Source organism: Anomalospiza imberbis, chromosome 4 (assembly GCF_031753505.1).
Source record: "Anomalospiza imberbis isolate Cuckoo-Finch-1a 21T00152 chromosome 4, ASM3175350v1, whole genome shotgun sequence".
NCBI classification, from domain to species: domain Eukaryota; kingdom Metazoa; phylum Chordata; class Aves; order Passeriformes; family Viduidae; genus Anomalospiza; species Anomalospiza imberbis.
In genome coordinates, this window is record NC_089684.1 from 31,043,955 (window position 1) to 31,054,503 (window position 10,549).

At 46.1% G+C, this 10,549-nt stretch overlaps 1 protein-coding gene across 1 annotated transcript; it reads left to right on the forward strand.

Annotated features, from left to right (window-relative positions):
- The first annotated feature begins 1,509 nt into the window (after positions 1-1,509).
- On the forward strand, positions 1,510-10,319 carry REELD1 (reeler domain containing 1). Its single transcript, XM_068187783.1, has 6 exons — positions 1,510-3,079; positions 3,879-4,101; positions 5,737-5,888; positions 6,634-6,919; positions 7,579-7,642; positions 9,714-10,319. The coding sequence occupies exons 1-6, from the start codon at positions 2,860-2,862 to the stop codon at positions 10,317-10,319; spliced, it is 1,551 nt and encodes a 516-aa protein (XP_068043884.1). The 5' UTR covers positions 1,510-2,859.
- The last annotated feature ends 230 nt before the right edge of the window (positions 10,320-10,549 follow it).

Consider the following 10,549-nt stretch of genomic DNA (forward strand, 5'->3'; position numbering starts at 1 on the left):
AGTATGGACAGTTCAGTCCTGCCCTACATCCTCTGCTGTTACACATGGGTTAGATCTGTTTGAGCCTCTTCTCCCCACAGCTTCACCTTGTGCTCCAGGGAACACCAAACACTGCTGTTTCAGGTTCTGCCCTTGGCCACTTTTCCCTCTTTTCCAGGTGGGAGTCAGTGGAGAAATGGCCCTCACTGATTTTAGGAATAAGTTAGGAAGAAAAAAACATAAGAGACTAGCTGGTTTCAGGAAAGGATTCATCATCAATACAGCATAAACTTATTCTCTTTTGTGTATGAAGGATGGGCAATTACAAGCTGGAACAGAATCAAGAATGCAAACTTGTCCTCCCTCCCCCTGAACTATGCTCTGCTTCCCCTGAGTAAAGGAAAGAAAACTACAAGACTTACATTATATCTTGATATTCAGTGATTTTAAGGTGTCTTTCAAGTGCAGAGAAGAGCAGGCTGGTGAGAGCCCAGTACCACCAGTTTCCATACTTTCCAACCAGTTTAACTGCTAAGAGCTGGGATGTCAGCAGCAGAACCTCAGTGCCAGCCTGGCATTTTGTGTCTCTTCTAAAAGACAGGCTGTAGAGGAGGCAGGCTGATGGGAACAACACTAATGAGTAAAGCATCTGCAAACCCCCAGTTTTTGGGGGTTTCCCTAGGCAGAGGTCACCAGGATGCCCCCTCTGGACAGACTCACACAATGGTCAGATCCAGCAGGATTACAGATAAGGCACGACTGGCAGAAATGAGCCATTGGCAGGGTGAGCCTGGTGACAGTGGGCAGGATCATCAGAGAGCCCTGATCACCAGAGCAGTCTGCAGTGACAAGGGACAGGATCAGCTCTGCCACTGACTACCAGCACAGCTCCAGCAAAGCTTGGGCAAGGAGCAGGGCTGACAGCCTGGTCATGAATAAAGCTCATGTGCCAGGGGACAGTCATACTTATCACATATTTGGTCCCCTGTGCCAGCTTAGGGGGATTTGTGGGGTGTTGATGGCTCCTTCTGGCAAAGCTGGCACATGGGATGAACCTTCCCAGCCTTTATAGCAAAACTCTGCTTTTACTGCCAAAATTAACCCCATGTAAGCATGAGAGACAGGGCACACTGCTGGGGGCATATGGAGGGAGCTGGGGAGCTGATGTGGCTTGGCTTTGCTTTGCTTCGCTTCAGCATGGAAGAAGGGATGTGTGTGTGGGCAGGGTAACAGGAGAAAAAGTCCCATCATCCTGCACCTCTGCAAAGGATTTTCAGGGTGTCCTACATAAACCTCATGATTTGCTGTGGGTCTCCCCTTTCCTTCCCCACTAGTTGCCTTTGTTTTCATTGAAGAAACTTGGAGATATAACACACACACACACACACACACACACAAACAAACAACACAAAACAAAACAAAACAAAACAAAACAAAACAAAAAAAACACCCCAAAACCAACCAACCAACCAACAAAAACCCACACCGGGTAGGATGTGAAGAAAATACCGAATATGATTAAAGCAGGATTTGGGCACTGGCAGAGAACTGCCGTGGGTGGTGGGTATTAGCAGTAACAGCTGCTGCGCTTCCCATTAGAGGAGCAGGCGAGGAAGGTCCCTGAAAGGATGGGTCTTCGGCAGGCTGGCAGGGCAGTGGTGGCAGCGAGCCCGGCAGCGAACGTGTCCCAAGGTAAGCACCGGCGGCATCGGCAGCCTGAGCCCGGGCAGCCCCGGGGAGCAGCGCTGCTCCCCCGCGGGGATGGGCACAGGAGGGCGGGATGGGAAACAGCACAGCCGGGGCAACACCCAAGGGAAAGAGCTGCTGCTCGGGGCTACTTCCATGAGCTCCAGAGAGAAATCTTACCCAGCAAGGACTGTTTAGGTGTGCCCAGAAGGGAGGCTGGCTCCATGAAGAGGAGACATCCTGCTACTGGTCCAGCAGGGCTGGAAGAGTCAGCAGAGGCTCCTGTGATTCTCACGAACATCTTCTGGCACACACTGGTTGGAGTGGCAGGATGCTTAGCTGCAGAAGGTTAAACTGCATCCATCTGCTTGCTGCTTTAGGCTGGGCATGAATTGTTCCGCTTGCAGTGGTGCTTCGTTAGTCAGCTGGCAAGTTTCAAAAGTGCTTGAGAGGGAGGTGTAAGCTAGACCTCCTCAGCCTCTGTTGCCTCTGATTTATTTACATTTACTCATTGACTAAGTGTAATGACATCTAAGGCAGGCATGTTGAAAAGAAAAAAGCCTTGCATTAAAATCAGAAGCACCTGCTTTGCAATATCCATTACAATAAATGCCACACACTCACCCTTCATCTTCACTTTGAAAAGTGCATTTTGAAAAAGCAGAATGGCACAATACTCTATTCAATCTGGAAATGTGTTTTGTGCTGTCACCGCAGGGATGTGGCTCTATGATGGCAGGCAGGGACAGGCTCTGCCTTGGGCACTAGCCCAGTATGTGATGGGACCTGCAGCAGCTCTACAGGTCCAAGGGGCAGATGTTTCCCCTATGGATCTGGCTGTACATTTGGGCTGGGAGTGGTGGAGGGTGCTGAGTGTGGCTATACAGAGCCTGCTCCTCCTCTTAAAACCCGCAAAACTTTTTAGAGCAAATCTTTTCTGGCTGCACCCTCCATGAGCAGCTTGACAAGAAATACATCCTCTTGTGGGGGGCTCTTCCCTCTCCCAGCCTGAACAGTTCACTTCAGAATGTAAATGCCGTGGATTCCCAAAGTGGTTTCAGGTGCCACAGAGATCATTTATTCTCTTTTGCTTAAAGACTGCAGGGAGGGCAGCTCTGGAGATCAGATAAATCAATGGCACCATTTGGGAAGCCACAGCTTTGAAGTGAACTCCACGTTGTTTCCTGCTGTAGGATGGAGGATGGTGGGAGAGGCCACACTGCTATTGTTGGCTGGGCCTGCACGACCCTGTGCTTGGTCTCCTACGTGGCCGCCTTCTCGCAGGGTGCGAGCCTTTCTGCCTGCAGTGACATGATGCCTAGGCATCTGAGGGTGCAGCTGCACAGCTCCAACAGCAACTATGTCACTGTCCACACCAACATGTCCTTCTTCTTCCCGGGAGACAAGGTGCCAGGTAAGGAACAGCTTCTCATTCCTGCATCTGAAAAATACATGGTAACTTATCTCAAGCGATGGAATTAATCTCTGCGAGGTCTGGGAAGAGGGATAACTGCTCCGAGTGAGCTACAACACCTCTCTTGTCATGAGGACATATTTACAGAGGAATTCTGTTCGCAGCATGGGTGCTTTGGGCGGGATTCATTTATCTCAGCTGCGTCTCAACCATACCAACAGACCTCATTACATGCAGTGGCCCATGAGAGGCACTTCCAGTGGGTAAAGTCACCTTCCCAGCCCCTCTGCACCACTTGAAGGGGTCTGGGTGACTCACCTGACTCTTGGGCATGGTTGGCAGTTTTTCACATCCCTGTCATTGCTGCTTCTCAGGCAGATGCAGACAGAGCTGAGAGGCACCATTCCCCAGCTTGGCCACTTGCCCATTCATCCCTGTGCAAAACAAAACCCCTTTGAGAGCAGAACACGAGCTTTTGCTTACATACAGAGTGGTGTCCAAACCTCCTTGCATAAAAATGGCTGCATACTGTCTGATCCAATATGGTTAACAGCTTATCTTCAAGGAGGGATGGGGGGGAAGTCTCAGGCAAATCCTGTGTGCAATTACATATTGCAAAACCAAAGGTAAAAGTCTGGCCTTCTGTATCTAGCATGTCCAAGACAGACTATGAGGACAAAAACAGTAAGGTGTTTTCAGTAGTGTTGCCCAAGGTTTTTTCTGGGAACTCCATTGCAGGCAATTCACTCCATAACAGCAAGACAAATCCCTTTGTGTCCTGTGTTTTGTACTCCAAAAGTGACAGTAAGAAGCACCCGGGATTACATGGGCTTTATGCTGCAGGCTCGCAAAGTGTCCAACAACGAAATCGCTGGCACATTCATCTTCCTGCCTCCTGGTTCCAAGCTGCTGACTTGTTTTGAAGATGGTGACACTGTCACACACTCGGACAAGTCACTGAAGAGAAACCTGTCCTTTGTATGGAAAGCACCAGACCAACCCATTGGAGACATCAAGTTTTTGTAAGGACATGCTGGTTCCTAATCAGAATTTGTGTCTTCTCAGTTACAGGCTGTCCAGCACAGTGGTTTATGTATCTTGAACCCAATATAGCTAAATACTTACCAAATGCTGCAACAGTATCCTAGCTGGTACATTAGTCACCGTTAATTTCTGCTGCATAGTGCTGCTTTTTATTTACATGGTCACTGTTTTTTCAGAATACATACAATGGAAGATGACAGCTTAAGCATTCTAGGAAACAGAAATGTTAAGGCATAAAGAGAGAACTGTGACCGTGTTGGCTGTCTTTGTAAATTATACAGCCCATAGGAATTCCCTGCCTACAGGATAATCTTGTATATCACTTCTTAAAAAAAAAAAAAAAAAAAAAAAAAAAAAAAAAAAAAAAAAAAACCAGACAAAAAAGAGGTAGTTTTAGAAAAAGTTAAATGTAAACAGAATTACTCCCAATAGAAAGAGCGTGAGCACTGTGTCAAAACTTGACATTTCTGTTTTGCACCAAAGTCCCAAACTGTTCTGATTTGGAATGAAATGAAACATCATCTAACTGACTGCCTTAGAGGAAGCACAGTGGCTCTTCATTTCAAAAGATATTAAATTGTTATATTTCAACTTTACAAAGTCACTTAGAAACTGCTTGGCCAGATCCTTGGCTGCTTCCCAAAACCTAAGTGTCCTGTTGAGTGCTGTGGCTTGAGCATCTCATCATGATTCAAGAAAAATTCATTGAAACAGAAATATTGCTGCTTGGGATTTCCAATTTTTGGTCATTGCTTTCTATCAGGAAATAATATTAAAGTTTAAAGAAATAATATTAAACTCACAAAAATCCCCAAATAAACCTAAACAAATCCCAAGAAGACCTAGACCTAGCCATCCACTCTGATACTTCCTTCATGTCTGGCTTTTGACCCTCCGAGCTGATATCTGATAGATTCTTTCTTTTTACCCCATCACAGCATCTGGAAAAATGCCTTTTTAGGCTTAAAAATGCTTCATAAGTGTCATCTGGCACAGGAAAACCTAGGTTGGTTTCCCCATAGATAATTCTCAGAAGCAGCTGAGCAATCTGAGCTGAAATTGTCCCAAAATCTCCAGCTTAAATAAGGCTCTCAGGGTGAAGTTAAAGGTTGGCCAACAGTTTTGGCACTTGACAAAAAGCAGAGGATTAGGCAGGCTCAAATATCAGAAGGCTGAGAAGAGAGACTTTTTCTTCCCCTTACCTATTCTGCTGTTTGTACAAGTTACATTGGCTTGTTTTAATTAATAAATACCACTGTTGTTTCCCTGCCTACAGAAGATTGTAAGCAAAGCTAGTCCAAGTTTCACAAATGTACTTCTATCAACTTGATGAATGTAATACAGCTTTTTAAATTTGTTTTTTTTGTTTAAGTTCCCACACATTTTTGGCTGAACTTAATTATTTATTGAGTGGTGATTCTTTCCCCACATCTTTCTTATAGGACCTGGTACCTTTTATTTGTACTGCAAAACGTACAATAGGCTAATCCTTCAAAATACTTTTGCATTGGTTCTCTCTTCAGATTAAAGCAGTCTTTGTGATTAGCTAAACAGTCAGATGTTTTATTAATGTCATAGAGCCAGTAAATTCTTGCCTGATTATGTTTTAACAGCATCTCAATAGTCCAGTCATACTTTGTTTACTGGGCAAAGATTGAATCTGCCGTTGTGGCTCAGGGAGGGCAAAACAAGACTCTTGCCGACAAGAAGCCCGACGCCGTAGCACCCACACCCCTACAGGGACCAGCTGACCCTCACCCCACAGGTATGGTGAGCACACCTTGCTGTTTCTTACCAACACCCCCTGCAGAGTAGTTTTACAGCTTATTCTGGGCAAGTCTCCAACACAAGTGGCCCAAATAAGCTGGGGAGACCCATTTAACTCCTGTGTCTGTTGAGGACATCAGTGATGGCCTGGTGAGCTCCTTGAAGTGAAGGTATGGGTCAGTATTTGAGGTGTGGGTCAGTATTTGAGGAGCCAGTTACAAGGAGGGCACCAGAAAGTTAAATGGGGTTGCCAGTGACATAATGTCATAATGCCATTGCATTATGATTTCAATGCAAATCTTAAAATACTTTACCTAAAATCTCAGCTTTTGAAGAGAAGGAAGTGCAAATAGCAATGTTGCCTAAACAGAGGAACATATTTGTCTCTAAATGTGATTATTGCCCTCCAGGTATATGTTTAGTTGTATTTATGCAGCTTCTGGTCAGTAAGATGCTCCAAGAATTTACTTATACCTAAATCAGACGTATTTCTCAGCATTTTTGGCATGGCACCAAGGCCGAGTTTTAATTATTTTACTTGACTATTACATAGGCAGTGAACTTTGCTGCTTTACTTTCCATGTGGGTTCCCTCTTAAAAATAAGTGACATGAAAAAAAAAGAGTCACTGCTACAAAGCTTCCTGGCAAACCTTGTCACTGAGTGGGATTTGAAATAAACAAACCGAAGACAATATTCTGCTCCCCTCTCCCTGATTTTTGTTTTGTCTCCCTGCTGGCCAAGGTCCCATCTCTCCTGCAGCTGTCACTGGCTCCCTGCTGCCTGCCAGCCCCACTGGCATCGTGGCAACACCAGCGCCAGAGCCAGATTCTGGTGTGGGGTCGGAGACTCGTCCCTTTGCTGAGCCAAAGCAGCCAGCCCGGACTTTGCGGGCTGTTTCTGGCAGGAGTATCCGGTCCAGAGGCTGGGGGCTGGAGCTGTCCCTTCCCACCCAAGACATTGGAATGGTGGATGCCTTGCAAGGTTCCCTCTCCCAGGACAATGCCTCCGGCTACAGCACCTTCAATGGGTAAATCTAGGTGGTGGGAAAAGCTGTTTCTCCAGTCCTTGCGGGGAAGGAAAATAGTAATAGTTTCCCTGCAGATGAACAAGGAAAACGTAGGAAGATGCCTAAGTGTAGGAAGGTGTCTGGGGGAGGTTGAGAGGGTGTTTGCTGAGGTTTTGAGAAATAATTCTTTGGATATTGCACATGACAGACAGTGACAGGGAGAAAATCCAAAACTCCTAAGATCCCAACGCTGCATTGCTCAGCACAGTGGGGGACTAGCCAGGTGGTGGAAAGATGTGATAAAAACTATCGATTGTTGTAACATTTTTCTGAAAGTGCATACAAATATTCAGTGAAACAGTGAACTCAGCAAACCTATTTCTCCATCTGCTGGGAAAAGGAAAAAAAAGAGGATGCAAAGCAATTATGAAATTTGGGCTTGGGGATGTCTGCTCTGAAGTTTTAGAAGGTTTGAGCTGCATGAGCTTTCATGCAATATTTCATACTGTGGGTGAAAATGATAGGGATAGGAATCAATGATCAGGCATAATTCAAAATACAGGTTGTATGATCCACATTGACTGCATGCCTCCCAAAACTGCTCTAAGGAGCAGCACTTCTTGGTGGTGTGAGCCATGGTGTCACTTGCCAACCCTGCCTTTCCTCTGTCCATATTTCAGAGCAGGAAGCATTGCCAGTACTGCCACCCTACACTTGTGTTTGTTGTGTACAGGCAACAGAAAGGTAAGAACCAGAGGTGGGGAGGATGCCCCAGCAGCCCATATAGGTGTCATAAGTGACTAAAACTACATTGAAACTGTAGAAAGTTTTAAATTTTTTTCCTTAACTGGAAATTGGGGTTTATATATTTTTCTAGTGGTTTTTTTTTGTTTGTTTTGTTTTTTTTTTTTGTTTTTTGTTTTTTGGTTTTTTTTTTTTTAGCTCACTGCCTGGGTTTTTAAGAGGCCCACTGTAAAAACAATTGCTTTCCCTTATGTAAATGTGACTACAGGCTGCTGGAAATGTGTATGCTTAGAGATACAGGACACAGAGTTAATGGGGTAAGTCCACTGTGCAGGTGATGGAGAGAAGAAAAATACAAGGAGAAGAAAGAACTAGATCTGGTTTCAAAAATGCCAAGGAGAATGAGAAATAATCTCACTGAAAATAAAAGAGAAAGGCAACATACAGCACAGAATGAGCCAGAAATATTTAGGAAGGAGCAGAGGACAGAGAACAAGTAAAGGAGAGATGTATACCATGAGCACCTGGTGTATCCTTGGAGAGAAGTAGAGAACTGGCAGTAGATGGAAACCAAAGGGTAGAAGGATTTATTGCACAAGGCAAGATCAGAAGAGCATAATGAAACAAAAACATTGAGAAATTAGGCAAGAATGGGGAAGAGTATGAAAAGAAAGGAGAAATGAGTTGAGATAGGACAAGGACTTGTGAGCAGTTCCATTTTCTATCCCAAAGTCCCAAGTCCTGCAGCATATCCTTACAGTACGGTGTTTGCATTTTAAGGGCAAGTGATTCATACACATGCAATTCTAACTTTGCCAGCCTGTCACTTTACAGTTTGCAGTTCAGCCACTGAAAGTCTTCTATTTACTACTGTATTTTAATAGCACCTTCAGAAAGCATCCCTTCCACAAAGGATGCTCTGACCCTCCACTACTTTGCTTCACAGCTTGTCAGGGCTCCTACCTCAGCTTTGTGCTCCTGTCACACTGTCTTCCCAGGAAGCTTTAGAAATCACTAATGATGGTAGAGGGTGAGAGTTTCTCTGGTGTAATTAATGGATGTGTGAAAAAGCCTGCTGGGCTGGACAGGCTGGTGAGGTGCCAGCTACTGAGGGCCAGATCCAAATCTCAGTGGAGCCAAATTAAAATTTCCAGTACATTTTGCAGGTTTTGGATGGGGGCTCAGGTGCATAGTGGGAATGGAAAAATTCATTGGGGGCCTCCTAAATTGCATGCTTGTTCCCCAGTTAGTCTTGGATGATACCTGCAGCAAAGCCTGGGCTGCAGAACTGGTGTGGAGCAGCTGGCATTTTATGACAGTTAAAATAAGGTACATGGAACTAGACAGTGCCCAGAAACAGGCCCAGGCAAGAACCTACATTCCCACTAAAATGGGTGGTTAAGCAACAAAGAGGGGCAGAAGATTTGAGACTGGCTATGTAAACTGAGAAAGCAAGACTGGCTTTGGGGAGAGTTTATAGGTTGTATGTGAATGCCCCAAAACTGCTGATGGCAACGACCATCCCAAGTCTTCCATGCCTGTCCACTCCACAGCGTCAGAAGGGCAATACTGAATCCCAGTGGGTCCATGTGAGCCTACACATGCAGCTTGGCTGGGAAAATCACACCTGCCCTTTCAGCATGACCCTGGTGCCATTCAAGGTGGGAATTGTTTATTAGGTGATATCATTTTGTGATAATGATGCCTGTGAAAAATACCACCACCACAACAGGAACTGCAGACATTTAGTCAGACAAAGCAGTGGCCTTCCTCTCCACCTGTGCCCTTCACTTTTGCCCCTCCAACCCACACTGCCTTTGCCCCTGGGACCAACTGGGGTGCCTTGTTCCTCCCATGGAAATTCTGGTGTGGATCAAGCAGGGTTGCTTCTGCTTCATTTTCTAAAAGCTACTGAGTAAACAGGGAATAGAGAAGAGTTAATATAAAGCCAGAGGGACACAAGGGCATTAGAAATACAGTTGAAGTGTTCCATGAGGTAGGTAGAAAGAACTTAATCAGCCCCCTTTTCGCTTCCCTCACTGCACATTTTGGCATGTTTTTGCTTTCAAAGGGCAGCACTGAGAGTGGGACCATCTTGAAAGCCTCCTTACGTGTAACAGCATCTCCCTCTGCCCTGCATGTACGCACTCACCTTGGCAACATCGCTGCAACCACAGCCTGGCTTGGTGATGCCAGCACTGCTGGCAATTTGTCCTTGGCATCAAGGCAAATGGCAGGAAGAGAGTTGGCACCACAGCCAGAGGAAGCAGGCACCCCTGGAGGAGGCAGGGGTGAGGTGGACAAGGATGAGCAGGAGGCAGCTGGGAATACCCTCCCATGGGTGACCAGACCAGCCCCCGAATCTGCTGTTCCTGGGATAGGGGAAGGCCCTGGTAGAGGAACCCGACTCCTTGCAGCCCGACTTGGCATCCTCCTGGTCTCCACGGCCGCGCTGGGCCTGCTGCTGGCAGCTGCCATGCGCTGTGTCTGTGTCCAGCACTGCCTCAAGCGGGCTGAGGTGTCCTTCAGTGAGCCCGACCCTGACATCATCACCATCACGGAAAACGGGGAGGTGATGCACTTCCGAAAGATCCGGGACGACAGCTTCGTGCTGGTGCCGGCTGAGTGCAACTGGGTCAGCCCCTCGAAACCCGCGAAGAGGACTGTGGTGGTTTAGTCCCTCTTTGTGCTGCCAAATAGGCAAACAAACCCAAAGCAGCCAGTTCAGACAGAGGTGTTAGGCAAATGTATCTAAACTACAGCTGCTGAGAAAATTGAAGCTGATAGGTTGCTCAGTGTGTTTCACTTACTGCAATTAATATTGTATATCTGCTCATTAGCTGTCACTGTGGCAATGACATACTCTTCTTCTGTTGCCTAAAGGGTGTAGCCAAAAATAGAAATTCT

Coding starts and splice junctions, on each gene's coding strand:
- REELD1 (XM_068187783.1), top strand. CDS start 2,860: ATGGAGGATGGTGGGAGAGGCCACACTGCTATTGTTGGCTGGGCCTGC. Junction 4,102..5,736: donor ATTGGAGACATCAAGTTTTT/GTAAGGACATGC, acceptor ATGTTTTAACAG/CATCTCAATAGTCCAGTCAT. Junction 6,920..7,578: donor GGCTACAGCACCTTCAATGG/GTAAATCTAGGT, acceptor TCCATATTTCAG/AGCAGGAAGCATTGCCAGTA.